The 21,097-nt window shown below is 39.3% G+C and overlaps 1 protein-coding gene across 1 annotated transcript in view; it reads right to left on the bottom strand.

Annotated features, from left to right (window-relative positions):
- Positions 1 to 19,640, bottom strand: part of CATSPERB (cation channel sperm associated auxiliary subunit beta) — a 122,178-nt gene extending 102,538 nt beyond the window's left edge. The window contains exons 1-4 of the mRNA XM_070775557.1: positions 15,465 to 19,640; positions 13,492 to 13,570; positions 10,921 to 11,009; positions 8,106 to 8,246 (exon numbers count right to left, since the gene is read on the bottom strand). Coding sequence (XP_070631658.1) covers positions 8,106 to 8,246; positions 10,921 to 11,009; positions 13,492 to 13,570 — 309 coding nt within the window. The 5' untranslated portion in view covers positions 15,465 to 19,640. The remainder of the gene's footprint in view (positions 1 to 8,105; positions 8,247 to 10,920; positions 11,010 to 13,491; positions 13,571 to 15,464) is intronic.
- Positions 19,641 to 21,097: the final 1,457 nt, after the last annotated feature.

Genomic DNA, 21,097 nt, shown 5'->3' on the forward strand with positions numbered 1-21,097 from the left:
TTCTGGCCCAGAGGCCTGTTAACATTTTAAGAAACTTATTTTTCTCTAAAGGTGATTATTCTAAAGTCAGGCGCCAGCCTCCAAAAAGCATTAGATAAAGTTGCATTCCTACAGAGCAAAGGTGTGGTGGGCTATAACAAGAAAAAGAATCAACTCAAGGGTCCCAGGTTACAAACATTAAAGCTACTACTTATACCAATTATATTAATCAATACACTGCCAGGGACACAGCAGGTAAGGGATATGGAAACTTAGCAGCAAACATTGGCCCGACAAGTGAAAATCCCTTCACCAATACAATTTCTAATCAATCTTTTAACTGCTCAAAGGAATCTGTATTTAGACAGTTTAGAACATCTCATGCCTCTCACAGTTGGGAGGCTCTGAGCAATCACATGTGGCCGGAAAAACCTATTCAGGCAGGCTAGAGGACTTCCAAAGGAGTTTGTAGGTTGAAACACTGTCACACCCAGGAATTATTCACTGGAGCTGTAAGCTAACTCTTTTTTCAGAGAGAGGTAGTGGGGGACAGCCCCCCGTAAAGTCAGAGGTGTAGGTGAAAGCACAAAGCAGAAAGTAGGCAGACTCTGGTTTTGGGGGGGTAGATGCTCGAGAATTTCCAGGGGGACTCCTGAGGCTCGATCCTGCCTTTGCGTATGCCGAGCCTCCTTCCTCATGACCTTTGTCATGGGTGGAGCTCGCTCCCAGCATTCAGGACCTCTTCAAGAGGACACCCTGTGCCTCTGTAAGTGGTACAAGCCCTGTCCTAGGGCTTAAATATGAATTGGTTCTTTATTGGTTCTCTGCATAACCCAGGGAATACTAGCCTCTTTCTCTCTTTTGCTTTCTTATCATTGACTCCGGACCACCAGGTTCTGGTCCATTAAAGGACTGCAACACCAGGGCAATTAATAGTATTTTAGATCACTACCAACAAAAACAACAGCAAATTCTTATAAGAACATAGCAAAATCCAGAGTTGCTACAGCTTACTATTGTCAATGTCACTTTTCTATCAAAAATAACAGGATATGAAAATAAACAGAAACATGTAACTAATATTCAGGTAAAAAAAGATAAACCATAAACTGACACAGAATGAATTCAGATACAGACAAAGACTTCAAAGAAGCTATTACAAATATGCAAAGAGATTTAAGGAAAATTTGTTAATGAGGGAAAGGATAGGAAATCCAGTATTGAAATTAAAAATAAAATCATAAAACCAAGTGGAAATAATTAGGCTTAAAACTGTAACAGATAAAATATTAACTGTGTGTGTTAGTCGCTCAGTCGTGTCTGACACTTTGCGACCCTGTGGACTGTAGACCACCAGGGTCCTCAATGGATTTTCCAGGAAAGAGTATTGGAGTGGGTAGCCATTCCCTTCTCCAGAGGATCTTGCCAACCCAGGGATCAAACCTGCTCTCCTGCATTGCGGGCAGATTCTTCACCATTTGAGCCACCAGGGAAGTCCTGTCAATTTTCAGATACTATAAAAATTCAGTTGTTGTTGAGGAAGAAACTAAGGTACACTGACCTCCCTGCACCTCAGGCCTCTGTTTGGCAGTCCACGGTCTAGCCTACACCCTCCTACTCTCAGTGGAATGAGTCGCATGCAAGAAGACTTTTGCCATGGGGGAGGGTCTCAGGAGCCCTCCTGGTGGCCTGTGTTGGGGGGAGGCTGGGAAGGGTCAAGGGCTGTGGATGGGGGAGCAGGAGGAAGGATGTGGTTGGAAAGGGCCAAAGAAAGAATAAGTGAACTTAAATATATAACAACTGAGATTATTCAGTCTTAAATAGGGATAAAATGATTAAAGGAAAATAGATGGAGCTATAGAGATCTGTGGGTTGATAAAACATTTTCCAAAATGTGCCCAATTGAGCTTTTGGTTCAAGATGGTGGAGTAGAAGAACATGTCCTCATCTCCTCCTGTGAGAGCACCAAAATTGCAACTAGCTATTGAATAACCATCAACAGGAGGACACTGGAACCCACCAAAAAACACCCCATGTCCAAAGAAGAAGCTGCAGCAAGATGGTAGGAGGTGTGCAATCATGATAAAATCAAATCCCATACACGCCAGGTGGGTGATCCACAGACTGAAGAACAATAATACCAAAGAAGTTCTCGCACTATTGTGAAGGTTCTGAACCCCACTATTGTGAAGGCTGGGAAGCCTGACAATCCAACAAAGGGAGTGGGAATCCTCAGGAATCTGGCCTTGAGGGCCAGTGGGGTTTGATTATAGGCCTTCCAGAGGACTGGGGGAAACAGAGATTCCAGTCTTTGAGGGCACAAACGAAATTTTGGTGCAGCAACACCCAGAGGAGAGGAGCTGTGACCCCATAGGAGACTGAACCAAAACTACTTGCTAGTGTTGGAGGGCCTCTTGTAGGGGCCTGGGTCAGCAGGGGCTCACCACAGGGACGGTGGCACTTGGCATAAACTCTCTTGGAGTTCACCATTAACCCTACCATAGAGCCTATAGACACCAGGGCTGGGTCACCTCAGGCCAAACAACTACCAGGGAGGGAGTGCAACTCCACCTATTAGCAGATAATTGGATTAAAACTACTGAGCAAGGCCCTGGCCACCAGAGCAAGACCCAGTTTTTCCCAGTCCCTCCCGTCAAGAAGCTTACACAAGCCTCTTAGCCTCATCCATTAGAGGGCTGACAGAAGAAGCAAAAGAAGCATAGTTTCACAGCAGCTGAAACAAAAACCATATCACAGAAAGTTAATCACTATGAAAAAGCAGAAAGTTTTGTCACAGATGAAGGGATAAGATAAAATCCCAGAAAAACAATTAAATGAAATAGAGATAGGTAACCTTCCAGAAAATGAATTCAGAATAATGATAGTGAAGATGATCCAGGATCTTGGGAAAAGAATGGAGGCAAAGTTCAAGAAGATGCAAGAAATGTTTACCAAAGACCTAAAAGAACTAAAGAACAGACAAACAGAAATGAATAATACATTAGAAAGAATCCATAGCAGAATAACTGAGGCAGAAAAATGGATAAATGACCTGAAGGACAAAATGGTGGAAATCACTGCCATGGAACAGAATATAGAAAAAAGAATGAAAACAGCCTAAGAGACCTCTGATAACACTAAATGCACCAACATTCACATTATAGGCTCCCAGAAGGAGAAGAGAGAGAGATAGGACCTGAGAAAATATCTGAAGAGATAATACCTGAAAACTTCCCTAACATGGGAAAGGAAATAGTCAACCAAGGCCAGGAAGCACAGAGAGTCCCAGGAAGAATAAACCCAAGGAGGAACAAACTGAAACACATAGTGATCAAACTGACAAAAATTAAATACAGAGATAAAATATTAAAAGCAACAAGGGAAAAATGACAAATAATATACAAGGGAACTCCCATCAGGTTATCAGCTGATTTCTCAACAGAAACTCTACAAGCCAGAAGGGAATGACATGATATATTTAAAGTGATGAAAGGGAAGAACATACAACCACAAATACTCTTCCCAGCAAGACTCTCCTTCAGATTTGATCAAGAAATCAAAAGTTTTCCAGACAAGCAAAAATTAAGAGAATTCGGCACCACCAAACCAGCTTTACAACAAATGCTAAAGAAGCTTCTCCAGGCAGGAAATACAAGAGAAGGAAAAGATCTATAGAAAATAAACCCTATTATGTAAAGTTTAAAAATAAAATAAAATTAAATTAAAAGAAAAGAAAATAAACCCAAAGCAATTAAGAAAACAGTAATAGGATCATATGTATTGATAATTACCTTAAATGTAAATGGATTAAATACACCAACCAAAAGACATAGACTGGCTGGGTGGATGAAAACATGTTGCATGTATGCACTTTCACTTACCACATCACTCTGTTTGACAACCCCCAGATTGTATGTAATTATTTTATATTGTTAAGTTAATCATGTTCCCATTATGGCTTGCAATTGTAATAATCTTTTACTTTTTTGTCTGGCTGTTGATTGTGAAAACTGATAAACATCTTTTACTATTATAAAAAAAAAAAATGTGCCCAGTTAGAGTCCCAGGCAGGAAAAGAGAGAAAGGGGTAGAGCATTTCTTTGGAGAAGTAGTGGCTGAAAACTTTTAAAATTTTGTAAACTTACAATCCAAATAGCCTAGAGAATCTCAATTAGAGTAGATATAAAAAGAACATCTTAAAAGCACTAACAGGAAAATGCCACATTACATACAGGGGACAATAACAAAATTAACAGTTTGCTTCTCATCCAGGAAAAATGATGTCAGGTGACATATTCAAAATGCAGAATGACATATTCAAAATGCTTAAAGCAAATGAAATCACTCAGAAACTCTACATCTTACAAAATAGTCTTTCAAAAATTAGAGTGACCACTAAAAACCTGCTAGAATTTATAAGTGAGTTCAGTATGTTTTCAGGACATCAGATACAACAATTAATTGTATTTTTTATATACTTGCAAAGAACAATCTGGAAATGAAAATAAGAAAGCAATTTTCTTTACAACAGCATCAAAAAGAATGAAATATTAGAAATAAATTTAACAAAAGAAGTGCAAAACTTTGTTGAAAGAAATTCAAGAAAACCTAAATAAATGGAAAGAATCCAGCTTGTTCATCTGGAAGTTCTTGGTTCATATACTGTTGAAGCCTAGCTTGAAGGATTTTGAGCATTACCTTGCTAGGATGTGAAATGAATGCAAACGTGTGGTAGTTTGAACATTCTTTGGCATGCTCTTTGGGACTGGAATGAAAACTGACCTTTTCCAGTCCTGTGGCCACTGCTGAGTTTTCCAAGTTTACTGACATATTGAGCATAGCACTTTAACAGCATCATCTTTTAGGATTTGAAATAGCTCAGCTGGAACTCCATCACCTCCACTACTTTTGTTTGCTTCCTAAGGTTCACTTGACTTCACACTCCAAGACGTCTGGCTCTAAGTGAGTGACCACATCATCATGGTTATCTGGGTCATTAAGACCTTTTTTTTGTATAGTTCTTTTGTGTATTCTTGCCATCCTTCTTAATCTCTTCTGCTTCAGTTAGGTCCTTGCCATTTCTGTCCTTTATCATGCCCATCCTTGCATGAAATGTCCCCTTGATATCTCCAATTTTCATTTTATTTCTTAAAATTTTCATTTATTAATTTTTAAACTTCTGGTTGAGCTCTGTCTTTGTTGCTGCACACAGGCTTTCTCTAGTTCTGACAAGCAGGGCCCACTCTCTAGATGTGCCTCGGGTTCTCTTTGTGGTGGCTTCTCTTCTTATGGAGCATGGGCTCTAGGGCCCATGGGCTTCATCAGGTGTGACTCTAGGGGTCTAGCTGCTGCTGCTGCTGCTGCTAAGTCGCTTCAGTCATATCCAACTCGTAGCGACCCCATGGACTGCAGCCCACCAGGCTCCCCCGTCCCTGGGATTCTCCAGGCAAGAATACTGGAGTGGGTTGCCATTGCCTTCTCCAAGGGGCCTAGAGCACAGGCTAAAAAGTTATGGGCTTAGTTGCTCTGCAGCATGTGGGATCTTTCTGGACCAAGGATTAAACCAGGGTCCCCTGCATTGGCAGGCAGATTGTTAACCACTAGACCACCAAAGAAGTCCTTCCAATTTTCTTGAAGCAGTCTCTAGTCTTTCCCATTCTACTGTTTCCCTCTATTTCTTTACATTGTCCATTTAAGAAGGCCTTCTTACCTCTCCTTGATATTCTCTGGAATGCTGCATTCAGTTGTGTATCGTGGTGGTGGTGGTTTAGTTGCTAAGTCATGCCCGACACTTGCAACCCCACTGACCGCAACCTGCCAGGCTCCTCTGTCCATGGGATTTCCTAAGCAAGAATAGCGGAGTGGGTTGCCATTTCTTTCTCCAGGGGATATTCCCTGACCCAGGGATCAAACCTGGGACTCCTGCATTGCAGGAAGTCTCTTTACCAACTGAACCACCAGGGATGCCCCAGTTGGGTATATCTTTCCCTTTCTCCATTGCCTTTCACTTCTCTTCTTTTCTCGTATATTTGTAAAGCCTCCTCAGACAACCAGTTTGCCTTCTTAGATTTCTTTTTTGGGGATGATTCTGGTCACTTCCTCCATTAGAATGTTACAAACCTCCATCCATAGCTCTTCACGCACTCTATCAGATCTAATCCCTTGAATCCATTCATCACCTCCACTATATAATCATTAGGGATTTGATTTAGGTCATACCTGAACAGCTTAGTGGTTTTCTGTACTTTCTTCAATTTAAGTCTGAATTTGGCAATAAGGAGCTTATGATCTAAGCCACAGTTAGCTCCAGGTCTTGTTTTTGCTGACTGTCTAGAGCTTTTCCATCTTTAGGTGCAAAGAACATAATCTGGTTTCAGTATTGACCATCTGGTGATGTCCATGTGTAGAGTCATCACTTGGGTTATTGGAAAAGGGTGTTTGCTATGACCAGTGTATATTCTTGACTAAACTCTGTTAGCCTTTGCCCTGTTTCATTTTGTACTCCAAGGCCAATCTTGCCTGCTGTTCCAGGTATCTCTTGACTTCCTACTTTTGCATTCCAATCCCCTATGATGAAAAGGACATTTTGTGTGTGTGTGTGTGTTAGTTCTAGATATTGTTTTGGGTCTTTATATGACCAGTCAACTTCAGCCTCTTTGACATTAGTGGTTGGGCCTGGACTTGAATTACTGTGATGTTGAGTGGTTTGCCTTGGAAATGAAGTGAGATCATTCTGTCGTTTTTGAGATTGCACCCAACTACTGCATTTCAGATTCTTTTGTTGACTATGAGGGTTACTCCATTTCTTCAAAGGGATTTTTGCACACAGTAGTAAATATAATGGTCATCTGAATTAAATGACCCATTTAATTCCCATCCCATTCCCATCCATTTTAGTTCATGGATTCCTAAGATGTTCATTCTTGCCATCTCATCTTGCTGGTGAACTCAATGTTCAGTGCTTGACCACATCCAATTTACCTTGATTAATGGACCTAACTTTCAGGTTCCTATGCAATATTGTTCTTTACAGCATCAGACTTTACTTTCCCCAAGTGTCATTTCCGCTTTGGCCCACCCATTTCATTCTTTCTGGAGCAATTCATAATTGCCCTCTACTCTTCCCCAGTAGCATATTGGACACCTTCCAACCTAGGGGGCTTATCTTCTGGTTATATCTTTTTGCCTTTTTGTACTGTTCATGGAGTTCTTGTGGCAAGACTACGGATTGGTTTGGCATTTTCTGCTCCAGTGGACCACATTTTGTCAGAACTCTTCACTATAACTTTCTTGGGTGGCCCTGCAGAGCATGGCTAATAGCTTCATTGAGTTATGCAAGCTTATGGATCACAAGGCTGTGATCCATGAAGGAGATCATAATATAATGTCATTAAAAAGGATTATGTACTGATATATGCTATCACATGATGAACCTTGAAAATATTATAATTGAAGGAAGCCATTCACAAAATACTGCATATTATACAGTTTCAGTTAAATGAAATGTTCAAATAAGCAAATCCAGAGAGACAGAAAGTACATTAGTGGTAGCTTAATACTGGGGAGCAGAAAGTGTAATGGGGAGTGACTGTCAATGGGTATGGGTTGTCTTTTGGAAGTGGTGAAAGTGTTCTAATATTAGATAGTAGTGAGGGTTGCACTCTGTGAATATACTAAAAACCATTTAATTGTACACTTAAGGCAAATTGTATGGTATGTAAATTATATCTTAATAAAGTTGCTACCCTCTCTCACTCCACCCAAAATGAAATAAATACATTTTCAAAGGCAAAAAACATCCAGAGAATTAATTGCTAGTACACCTGCTCTGTAAGAAATGCTAAAAGTTCTTCATTGTTGAAGGAATATGACACCAAATGCCAACTTATACTTACAGAAAAGAATGAATAGCAGTAGAAATAATGAATATGTGAATAAAAAATACGAATCTTTTTCTTTTCTTCTCTTAATTTCTTAAAAGAATATCACTGTTTAAAGTAAAAAGTATAGCAATGTATTATTGGATTTAAACCATATTGCCAGATTAGCTGTTTTTAAAAACACATGCTAAAAGGAACAGTATTCTTGTTAATAATATATCATAGAATAAAATAAAATGTAATTACCAAAGTTAAATTAAAGTGGAAGACCCCCGTGTATGTACTATTTATGATTTCCAGGCTGGGAGCAAGTCCTGCTGATGTGAATACGCTGAGAAACTCCTTTGTAGTAAACTCAGCTTCAGATTGGAAAAAACACTGGATTTTCTTTGGGAAAGAGAAAAACAAAAGCAAGTAGTGACAATTTAATGAAGGGAAGCATGTTTTACATTAATTTAAAAGTGAGGAGAAATCTATGAAAAGTAGATGCTGCTAAAGATTACTATCTCTAGTAATTCTAGTCTAACTTAAAAAAAATCTATTTTGAAAAGTACACTTTTCAAAAGTCAGTAAGCTATTATGCTAGTGTCATAACAGATTTCAATACATCCTATAATAATATTTTCTGTCATAGAAATGGTCATAAAGTTATTATATTTGATAAACATAAAATCAAAGCCTAATGCTATCACATGTAGAAATTTCTATTTTATTAACATCATTATTTTGTGTCTAAATAAAAAAGAAGCAAGTGTATGAAGCAAAATCATTTCACTGCATTTTTATTGAATATTTCCCAGTTGTGAGAAGGTAAATGAAAAGGTAGTGATCATAAATGGTGGATTTTCTTGAAAGTCAGTACAGATAAGATGAGCTTCATCTCATTTGGTTCTCTTAGTAGAGGTCACTTTGGGCAAGTTACCTATCTGAATCTCAGTTTCCCTATCTATAAAATGAGGAAACATTCATTCCAAGGATATTTACTGAGCCCTTACCATGAAGCAGGCAGCATCATAGGTGCTGGGGAAACAGAAGTGAACAAAACAGGCAAAAATCCTTGACCTAATGGGATTTGTATACTAAGGGGGTTAACCGGGTCCCCTGGGATTCTCCAGGCAAGAACACTGGAGTGGGTTGCCATTTCCTTCTCCAATGCATGAAAGTGAAAAGTGAAAGGGAAGTCACTCAGTGATGTCCGACTCTTCGCGACCCCATGGACTGCAGCCCACAAGCCTCCTCCGTCCATGGGACTTTTCAGGCAAGAGTACTGGAGTGGGATGCCATTGCCTTCTCCAGGTTAACCAGGAGATAACCCCAAATACAAAGGTGTTATCACTTCTCCACAATTTATTGCTGTTTGTTAAGATGGTATATAAACTCCAAATTCTAAGCACCCCTTTGAGTTACTCATCACTGAGTTCTCCTATGCATATGTGCATTGCATGTAAATAAACTTTTCTCTATTTTTGGCTGTGCCCTGCAGCTTGCAGGATCTTAGTTCCCCAATCAGGGATTCAGCCCAGACCATGGCAGTAAAAGTGCTGAGTCCTAACCACTGGGCTGCCAGGGAATTCCCAAAGTTCATATTTATCTCCTGCTCAATCTGTCTTTTGTCAGTTTATTTTACAGGGCCCAGCCACAGAACCTAAGAGGGGAGGTTCAGTACTTCCCTATAGTACTTATCTTAAAGAAGATTAAATGTTATAATGAACATGAAAATGCTTAGAAAAATGCCTGACACACATTAATACTTTATAAATGTTAACTATTATTTCTACTAATTCCTCTTCTAGAACTGTGCTGTGATGTGCTTAATCTCTCAGTCATATCTGACTCTTTTTGACCCCATGGACTGTAGCCCACCAGGCTCCTCTGTCCATAGAATTCTCCAGGCAAGAATACTGGAGTGGGTTGCCATGCCCTCCTCCAGAGGATCTTTGCAACCCAGGGATTCGATTCAGGTCTCCTGCATTGAGGCAGATTTGTTACTGGCTGAGCCATGAGGGAAGCCCCTTCTAGAATTAGCACATTACAGCTATCCAAAAACTAGGTTATAATTCGCCTTCACAAAGGACAAAATTGAAGATTAGAGAGGCTGCCTGAGGCCACACAGCCCATGTATGGTAGAACCGAAATTTGACCCCAGTTCTGTAAGTCTCTCTTTCTCTAGAGCCCATTTCTTTTCTAAAATATGTACTCAGAGACTCAGTCATGTCTGACTCTTTGCAACCCCATGAACTGTAGCCCACCAGGCTCTTCTGTCCATGGGCTTTCCCAGGCAAGAATACTGGAGTGAGTTGCCATTTCCTTCTTCATTTCCCATAATATTCAATCACAAACAGGAAAGACATGTGTGACTCAAATGTCATGAACTTCATAAGAGCTGAAAATAAAAAATTAAATATATGTTTGGCATATCAAGAAGGAATGGGGAACTAAGTCAAAGCAGACTTTAGGATAAACGTATTTGTCCTTATGGAGCATTTTTCTTTGTTGTATTTATCATGGATTTTTAGACAATCTGTGCAATTTTCACTAACTTATATTTTTGTTAGCATTTGCTTCATGACTATCTTAACAACATTTTATTTTGCTGTGCTTTTTAAACTTTGTCATTATTTGAATCAAAGGAATCAAATAACCCTTACCCAAAATGACAACTGCAATGTGGTACTTGTTATGAAAGGAAAAGATTCTTTCCCAAGTTCATGTGAGGTAATGTTCTTTCTCTAACAGGCTACATCTGTCAAACTTCAAATGAACAAATTAGATTCATAAAAAATGAAGATTGTTACAGCCAATCTTTTTTTAAAAAGAGGAAGGAGGCATCTTAAAAAAAAAGAAAGCAAACTACCCAGAGTGCTCAATGGTTAAATGAAATATTTCACTTGATCCAAGGGAAATGAAATAGAAAGGATAATTATTTATATCTAATTTCACCTCCTGAAGTCTGAAAATGGTAGAAGATACTTGAAAAGAGTACAGTGCTACTGGTTTCACATTTGGACTTAAAAGGAGTACAAGGGATTGTAAAACACATGCTATTAGTAATGGACCTTACCAAGTCATCAGAGGAAAGATACAATTTGATCATTTCATCCCTTGGGGGAATCCCTTCACTATCACAAGCAAAGCGTGCCTCTGTGTCACCTAAATAATACAAACACATATATGTATATTTTAGGTCATTAAGGAAGAATTTCCATTAAAAAACATATTTTTAAACAGGAAATATTTTTAAAAGAATAAAAATTATAATTGTATATTTTAAATTCCCATGACTCTAGATAAAGTTAATCTCCCATTTTTTCATTTTAAAGATACAATTGCTGTTGTTTTTCAGATGCTAAGTCATGTTCAATTCTTTGTGACCCCTTGGACTGCAGCATGCCACACTTCCCTGTCCTTCACTATCTCCCTGAGTTTGCTCAAACTCATGTCTATTGAGTCAGTGATGCCATCCAGTCATCTCATCCTGTCACCCCCTTCTCCTCCTTCCCTCAATCTTTCCCGCATCAGGGTCTTTTCCAATGAGTCGGCTCTGTGCGTCAGGTGGCCAAAGTATTGGAGCTTCAGCTTCAGCATCAGTTCTTCCAATGAATATTCAGGGTTGATTTCCTTTAGGATTGACTACTTTGATCTCCTTGCAGTCCAAGGGACTCCCCAAGGGTTTTCTCCAGCCCTAAAATGTTAAAGCTAATTTCGAAAACTAATTTCAAAAGCATCAATTCTTAGGCACTCAGCCTCCTGTTTATGGACCAACTCTATTATCCATGCATGATACTGGAAAAATCAGAACCTTGTCAGCAAAGAAATGGTTCTGCTTTTTAACATGTTGTCTAGCTTTGTCATGGCTTTCCTTCTAAGGAGCAAGCATCTTTTAATTTCATGGCCGCAGTCACCATCAGCAGTGATTTTGGAGCCCAGGAAAATAAAGTCTGTCACTGTTTCCACATTTTCCCCTTCTATCTGCCATGAAGTGATGGGACCAGATGCCATCTTAGTTTTTTTAATGTTGAGTTTTAAACCACTTGCCTATGCTGTGTTTGGAACTGAGACTAGTTCTATACTGAGATATTTTTTCCTCAATTGCAACAGTCCCTGAATAAACTGTGGTATTACAGCTTTAAATACTGTCCAGCTCTGGCTTTCTTTGGCAGAATGAAGTTAAAGCCAGATGCAGCAAAGTACTGAAGCCCATCATAGGTAGGGCTAGATGAAGAGTGACTACAGACATCTTTTATAATAAGCATGGGTTTTGGTGGTATCCAATGGCAAAATACTTTTTAAAAGACTGTTTAATTTAAAGATGAGTTAGGGATTTTTTATATCATTTTTGAAAAAGTGTTTTAAATTTTTTTATCTTTTTGAAATGAAAAATGGCTGTCAGGAATATGCTGACAGTTTCAAAAAAGTAAATCAGGACTCAATATGTCCTTTCAAATTGAAGGTTCATTTGAACAAGGAACATGAAATCAAATACCTTAAAAAGTGCATGCTGTGGAGAGAGCATTTTGAATATAGGTAGTGGGAAATGTTTACATTATTATGTGATTTTGTTGTAAGAAATCTCATAAATATATCACCTATAATTAATGTCATATCTGTAATACTCTAGACATTTGAAAATGGAATTTTTACTTAATTTAAATATCTCAAATGAAATTTCAATACAGTTTGAAACTATTTAAATGCAAAAAACCTGATGTACAGAAAGATGGAAGCTTGCTAAAATTTTTTCAATAAAAACCTTTACAAAGTTGAAAGATGGGATTGAAAAATCACTTATCCTTAGATCACTTATCCTTGTGCTGTCTTTGTGGGATACTCTTCCACATGCCTGCATAGACATTTGGGGGACCCATATATATCGCTATCTTTCCTGCAATGTTTTCTCTGACTCCATCCTGTGCCCAGTTGGAAGTATATACTCTCTCTTCTCCGAAGTCTCATAAGTTTGCCAGTGACTCTGTAATCTTAATCCATATTTGTGTAATATATTCTCTAGCAGATATAGGAAATAGAACTGGTTCACTCCACAACTCATCCAATTCTGCAACACATCCATGTGTAGAAGAGAGCCTCAAGTCTCTCCATCCACTCAGTCAACAATTTTTTTTGAGCATCTACTATATTCTGGTAGATCCAGTTTCGGAAACTACAGAAGCTATACAATCTGCACAAATAGAGGTGGATTTGTCTTATTCCTTTTATAAAGTTTTACACCATAAAAATCCAATTCGTCAATTTGATCCATGCATTAATTTCAGAAAATTCTCAGATTATTAGCCTATAACTCAGTTTACAATTCACCTTACATGTAACCATTCATGGAGGAAAAATCAAAAAGATCTATCCAAATAATTTAAGCTTTGTAAATATAAAATGCTCCTTAAAATTTAAATATTGTATGACTTACAAGTAATGAAATACTATAGCTAAAGAAAAGTCCCAATGTGCACAATGATATTATTAGAAACCTCTACAATAGATAGTACCCAGGAAAAACTGGAACATAAGGTAAAGAAGACATGCTAAAAGAAAAAACTGTTACTGCTGGTGAGGAAAGGATATAAAGGGGAACTCCTGAGGAGCTTTTCTGTATTTTAGAGAGTAAGAGTCTGAAACCTACCTTTATTATATGTTATTCCTGATGAAAAGTCAAACATGTTCAAAAGTAAAATCAGAACATATAAATGTGGCAATTCCATCTGTTAGAAGAAACAAGAATTGTTTCCATTCATTTACTCTGAACACACTTTTTAGTTCCTTTTGCTATAAACAACAGCATAGTAAAGAAAACATCTCTCTTTTGAATTAAAAATATTTCTCATTATGTGATAAAAGCAGGGAACAATGGACTAAACTCTACACTTACTCCTTAGTTGGTGAGAAAGATATTTATAATTATTGTAAACTAAAGAGCTGTTGCTCAGGTTTTTCTGCAATCCACGTCACTGTTAGAGAGGCGTGATTAATTCTACAGCTGTGTAAAACACAACCTGACTTGATAAAGACTCGGGATGATATAGTTGTACTTGATCTAAGATTCTGACTGCAACGCTCTTGAAAGAGACAACCCACATGACTCCTAAGCATCCCTGCACATCCTTACTGGGAACCAAGAATGCAAGGCCCTTTTCTCAGCATTGTGTTTGCAGCAAACAACCTTGAAGGATGAGGTAACATCTTCCCTGGACAAGCACAGGCTTGTTTCCGTGAAGAATCTCCCAGCCTTGGTGTTCTTCTGTAATGCACACCACTATGTGTGTTAGCAAGTATCTGTTATGGGCCAAACTGTTTCCCACCCACCAAATTCATATGCTGAAGTCCCAAACCCCACATATATTAGAATGTGGTCATATTTGGAGATGGGTGTCTTTGCTGCTAAAGACACTTCAGTCGTGTCCGACTCTATGCGACCCTATAGACAGCAGACCACAAGGCTCCCCCATCCCTGGGATTCTCCAGGCAAGAACACTGAAGTGGGTTGCCAGTTTCTCCTCCAATGCATGAAAATGAAAAGTGAAAGTGAAGTTGCTCAGTCATGTCCGACTCTTCGCGATCCCATGGACTGCAGCCTACCAGGCTCCTCCATCCATGGGATTTTCCAGGCAAGAGTACTGGAGTGGGGTGCCATTGCCTTCTCCGATGGGTGTCTTTACAGAAGTAATTAAGCTAAAATGAAATCAGTAGGGTAGGCACTAATCCAACACGACTGGTGTCTTTATAAGAAGGGAAAATTTTGGACACATGCTCATACAGAGGGAAGATGATGTGAAGACACAGGGAGAAGGCAGCCATCTACAAGCCAAGGTGAGAGGCCTGGAACAGTTCCTTCCTTGTGGCTCTCAAAGGGAACCAACTCTGCTAACACTTTGATCTTGAAACTAAACAGGACTCTTTAGGACCTTCTAGCTTTGTTTGGGACCCTACGTGCCCCTGACTTTTTGAAGTAAAAGAGGCTTCTCCTGAAGTTCGCAGGTTTCTCCTGAGTCTCTAAAGGCTGGCTCAAGAGTTAAATATCAGGAAAGTGTGATCAAGAAAAAAAAAAAGAATAACTGTTGGGTGAGGAAACTGGTAATGATTTAAACAAAAGATTAATCAGATAGCAGAGTCAGAGGACCTTTAGTTTCTCCACTAAGATGTTTGACTACTGGAAAGTGACATAACTTTTTCAGGTTCAGGTTCATTTTCTATTCAGTCAATTAGGGCCTACTTCAGAGGGTTGTTGTGAAAAGAAATGAATAATATACTAACACATCCAACAGCTACTTTACACAGAATAAGCACTTGATAAATATTAGCTCTGAATCCATATTTTCATACATTGAAGCAACCTCTTTATCCTTATCATATCATACTCTCCTACTAATCCTTAACAGTCAAATTACCTCCACTTATTTCCATTTAACGCTTACAAGTTTCATGTAATGGTCAGATATAGGGCACATATCTGGGCATTTCTATTCTCTGCCACCAAATAAATATTGGAAATTGTCCCAGAGAAGGAACCTCCCTCCCTCACCATCTGGTATTTATATTATCATGGAGGAGTGATTACACTATAAATTCATGCTCTATAGTAGGGCCTTTATTTCTTACTGTAATTTCCTCTCACTGGGATGCCCAACCAGTTGCACTTTTCTTTTTTATATTTTCCCAAGCTTTCTTCCATATAAGTTGACAAAGAAGAACCCAAATTGGGAGCCGAGTTTTCACAGCTCACTGGTTTAGTAGTTCACTTAACTGTGGAAACAGCCAATCAGCTGCTACCAAGTACAGAAGCATGCTTAGAAAAACCTAAAGGACAGGCAGTTAGAATTTCCAATTAACTGTCTCTTTCAAAGAGCACCAAAGGTCATTTTCTTTAAAAATCTTCAAGACATGGAGTTTGTTCAAACCTATCATCTTTTATACAACATCCATCCAGGAAGGTTCGGAAACCTACAAGTGACTATCTACAAAATACTTCAATCATCATGGGATTGAGTGCCTGAGGAGAAACAAAAATGATAAAAGGTCATACCAACTACCTACAATGAGGTTTAAGGGAAGACAGTCTGCCAAAGAGAGCTTCATAACTGTGTCCAGAAAGAAGAATGGGACTTAATAGGGAGTTGATTAGGGTTGATTGATTAGGGTTGCTAAGTAGGAAGTTAGATACGAGCAACAAGGGGAGGCCTGGCTGAAAGGGATGCAAGCTGATCGCTAAACTTCATCCCAGATACACACAGCAGAGCTCACAGATACTCTACAAAATAACTAGAGACTTTTCAACTCTTGCACATGTGTCCTAGGCACACAGTGGATACAAAAGACCACAGGGGCTTCTCCAAGAAACCTTAGGCGGTTAGGCAGTTAAGAGCCCATTAAGGGCTCATGAATATTCTACATCTAATTATAACAGATGGAATTACGGGAAGATATAAACAACACAGCCTGCTGTTATACAACTTATAATTGTCAATCGGCCTTGAGCATATGCCCATTTGTATTCCCTTTCATTGATTGGTGGTGGGTACAAGCCCTACTTTGAATCAGACATAACCAAAAGGAGAAGACTGGAAGTATAAAATAGGGAAGCCAAGAGGGTTTGCCAGGAAGGATGAGGAGGACTCCTTTTATTAGTTGGACTAATAAAAGATCTGTATGCTTGACCTGAATGAGTTGTAACTTGTCTGTTGTTCTACACCTTTTGGTCCATTGCTTTAAGGTTTTGTTGTGACAAGATAACCAATGAAGAGAAATAAACCAACCCAATACGATAAACAGAAGAATGAATATACAAAGCAGAAAGATAGCACTGAATTACTTGTGTTTGAGAATCAGTAAGATAAATTGCCAACATCTGCTGGATCATCGAAAAAGCAAGGGAGTTTCAGAAAAACATCTATTTCTGATTTATTGACTATACCAAAGCCTTTGACTATGCGGATCAAAATAAACTGTGGAAAATACTGAAGGAGATGGGAATATCAGACCACCTGACCTACCTCTAGAAAAACCTGTATGCAGGTCGAGAAGCAACAGTTAGAACTGGACATGGAACAACAGACTGGTTCCAAATAGGAAAAGGAGTACGTCAAGGCTGTATATTGTCACCCTGCTTATTGAACTTATATGCAGAGTACATCATGAGAAACGCTGGACTGGAAGAAACACAATCTGGAATCAAGATTGCCGGGAGAAATATCAATAACCTCAGATATGCAGATGACACCACCCTTATGGCAGAAAGTGAAGAGGAGCTAAAAAGCCTCTTGATGAAAGTGAAAGAGGAGAGTGAAAAAGTTGACTTAAAGCTCAACATTCAGAAAACTAAGATCATGGCATCCGATCCCATCACTTCATGGGAAATAGATGGGGAAACAGTGGCAGACTTTATTTTGGGGGACTCCTGAATCACTTCAGATGGTGACTGCAGCCATGAAATTAAAAGATGCTTACTCCTTGGAAGGAAAGTTATGACCAACCTAGACAGCATATTAAAACGCAGAGACATTACTTTGCCAACAAAGGTCCATCTAGTCAAGGCTATGGTTTTTCAAGTATGGATGTGAGAGTTGGACTATAAAGAAAGCTGAGTACCAAAGAATTGATGCTTTTGAACTGTGGTGTTGGAGAAGACTCTCAAAAGTCCCTTGGACTGCAAGGAGATCCAACCAGCCCATCCTAAAGGAGATCAGTCCTGGGTGTTCATTAGAAGGACTGATATTGAAGCTGAAACTCCAGTACTTTGGCCACCTGATACAAAGAGCTAACTCATTTGAAAAGACCCTGATGCTGGGAGAGATTGAGGGCAGGAGGAGAAGGGGACGACAGAGGATGAGATGGTTGGATGGCATCACTGACTCAATGGACATAGGTTTGGGTAGACTCTGGGAGTTGGTGATGGACAGGGAGGCCTGGCATGCTGCAGTTCATGGGGTTGCAAAGAGTCGGACACGACTGAGTGACTGAACTGAACTGAACTGAATTGAAGATAAATGATAGACGTATCTGTTCTTCAGATTCTTTCTTATGTGAATGTTCTTGGTGGGGTTGATACTGATTTAGGCTGCCTTTGACTAGTGAGCTGATACTGAACTTTCTTGACTTGGTACCCTGATTGGTCATCAAGATTACAGAGGCTATAATAAGTATGTCTTTAAATGGTGGTAAGAAGTCCTGTTTTACATTCATGTTTTCCTTCAGAATTCCTTTCACATGGCCATGTAGAATCTGTTTACACCCACATCATGAAAGATAGCTGGTATTTGGGTTATCTGTTCCTAAAGAGAACATGTCATAACCATTTCCACCCCTGCCCTACTCTTTTCTGATGACTTTAACTTGAAGAAAGTTACTCATCAACCTGAAAGAACAGTGCAGAACTCAACAAAATATCTCTCCCAGTAAACACTCAGTCCCTCCTCCTCCATTAAGAGTATGGATTTTCTTTCAATCAGTTAATGTTGAATTACACTTTGATATGAATGAAAGTTCCTATAGCAGAGCTTTTATCTGTAAGTGGAATGAACATATTCTTCTGGGAAACAAGACAGGCACTGGGCATTTTTGTTAGGAAATTAGAGGACAAGGAAAAGGGCTGATTGGAAAAAAGATGTCTTGGACTTTTTCTGTAATTTTTCCCTGACTATGCAAGTTTTCATTATGTAAAACTTGAAAAATACAAACAAGTATAGAGAAATTAATTACCCATAAGCTAACAATCAAATATAACCACTGTTAACACTTTGACCTATTTCTACAACCTGTTCCCTACACATTTCTGTTTTAGGTAGGATCCTTCTGTATATAGCTTCAGTATATAGCTTTCAGTCATTGTTACTATAACCATTTTCTCATATAATTCAATTTTTTTTTCAAAAACATTCACAATTACATATCTAAAGTAACGCTGCTCAGTCACTAGGTCATGTCTTTTGGGACCCCACAGACTGTAGCATACCAGACTACTCTGTCATCCACCATCTCCCAGAGTTTGTTCAAACTCATGTCCATTGAGTTAGTGACACAGTCTAAACATTTCATCCTCTGCCACACCCTTTTCCTTTTGCCTTTAACCTTTCTCAGCATCAGGTCTTTTCCAATGAGTCAGCTCTTCACATCAGGTGGCCAAAGTATTGGAGCTTCAGCTTTAGCATCAATCCTTGCAATGAATATTCAGAGTTGTTTCCCTTTAGGATTGACTGGTTTGATCTTCTTGCAGTCCAAAGGACTCTCAAGAGTCTTCTCCAGCACCACAATTTGAAAGCATTCAATTCTTTGGCACTCAACTCTTTTTTACGGTCCAACTCTCATATCCATACATGACTACTGGAAAAACCATAGCTTTGACTATGTGAGAGCTGCCTCTTAAGAAACCTGTATGAAGGTCAGGAAGCAACAGTTAGAACTGGACATGGAACAACAGATGGGTTCCAAATAGGAAAAGGAGTATGTCAAGGCTGTATACTGTCACTCTGCTTATTTAACTTACATGCAGAGTACATCATGAGAAACGCTGGGCTGGAAGAAGCACAAGCTGATATGAAGATTGCCAGGAGAAATATCAGTAACCTCAGATATGCAGATGATCATGGCAGAAAGTAAAGAACTAAAGAGCCTCTTGATGAAAGTGAAAGAGGAGAGTGAAAAAGTTGGCTTACAGCTCAACATTCAGAAAACTAAGATCATGGCATCCAGTCCCATCACTTCATGGCAAATAGATGGGGAAACAGTGAAAACAGTGGCTGACTTTATTTTTGGGGGCTCCAAAATAACTGCAGATGGTGACTGCAGCCATGAGATTAAAAGATGCTTACTCCTTGGAAGGAAAGTTATCACCAACCTAGACAGCATAGTAAAAAGCAGAGACGTTACTTTGTCAACAAAGGTCCGTCTACTCAAGGCTATGGTTTTTCAAGTAGTCATGTATGGATATGAGAGTTGGACTATAAAGAAAGCTGAGCGCCAAAGAATTGATGCTTTTGAACTGTGATGTTGGAGAAGACTCTCAAAAGTCCCTTGGACTGCAAGGAGATCCAACCAGCCCATCCTAAAGGAGATCAGTCCTGGGTGTTCATTGGAAGGACTGATGATGAAGCTGAAGCTCCAGTACTTTGGCCACCTGATGTCAAGAGCTAACTCTTTTGAAAAGATCCTGATGCTGGGAAAGATTGAGGGCAGGAGGAGAAGGGGATGACAGAGGATGAGATGGTTGGATGGCATCACTGACTCAATGGACATGAGTTTGGGTAAACTCTGGGAGTTGGTGATGGACAGAGAGGCCCGGTGTGCTGCGGTTCATGGGGTCTCAAAGAGTCAGACATGACTGAGTGACTGAACTGAACTGAACTGACTGTGTGAACCTTTGTCAGAAAAGTAATGTCTCTGTTTTCTAATATGCTGTCTAGGCTTGTCATAGCTTTCCTTCCAAGGAGCAAGCATCTTTTACTTACATGGCTGCAGTTACCGTCTGCAGTGATTTTGGAGCCCAAGAAAAAAAAATCGGTCACTGCTTTTACTTTTTCCCCTTCTGTTTGCCATGAAGTGATGGGACCAAATGCCATGATTTTAGCTGTTTGAATTTTGAGTTTCAAGCCAGCTTTTTCATTCTCTTCTTTCACACTCATCAAGAGGCTCTTTATTTCCTCTTCACTTTCTGCCATTAGAGTGGTATCATCTGCATAGCTGAGGCTGTTGATAATTCTCCTGGCAATCTTGATTCTAGTCTGTGATTCATCCAGCCCAGCATTTTGCATGATGTACTCTGGTTAGAAGTTAAATAAGAAGGGTGACAATATATAGCCTTGCCTTACTCATTTCCCAATTTTGAACCAGTCAGCTATTCCATGTCCAGTTCTAAATCTAACCGTTACTTCTTGACTTGCATATAGGAGACAGGTAAGTTGGTCTGGTATTTCCAACTCTTAAGAATTCTCCACAACTTGTTGTGATCCATGCAAAGACTTTAGCATAGTCAGTGAAGCAGAAGTAGATGTTTTTCTGGAGTTCCCTTGCTTTGTCTATGATCCAACGAATGTTGGCAACTTGATCTCAAGTTCCTCTACTTCTTTGAAACCCAGCTTGTACATCTGGAAGTTCTCGGTTCATGTACTGCTGAAGCCTAGCTTGAAGGATTTTGAGCATAATCTTGCTAGCGTGTGAAATGAACGCAATTGTATGATAGTTTGAATATTCTTTGGCGTTGCCTTCCATATGCTTTTGATTATAGTGTTTTCATTGTTATT

This window comes from Bos indicus, chromosome 21, assembly GCF_029378745.1.
Source record: "Bos indicus isolate NIAB-ARS_2022 breed Sahiwal x Tharparkar chromosome 21, NIAB-ARS_B.indTharparkar_mat_pri_1.0, whole genome shotgun sequence".
Lineage (NCBI taxonomy): Eukaryota > Metazoa > Chordata > Mammalia > Artiodactyla > Bovidae > Bos > Bos indicus.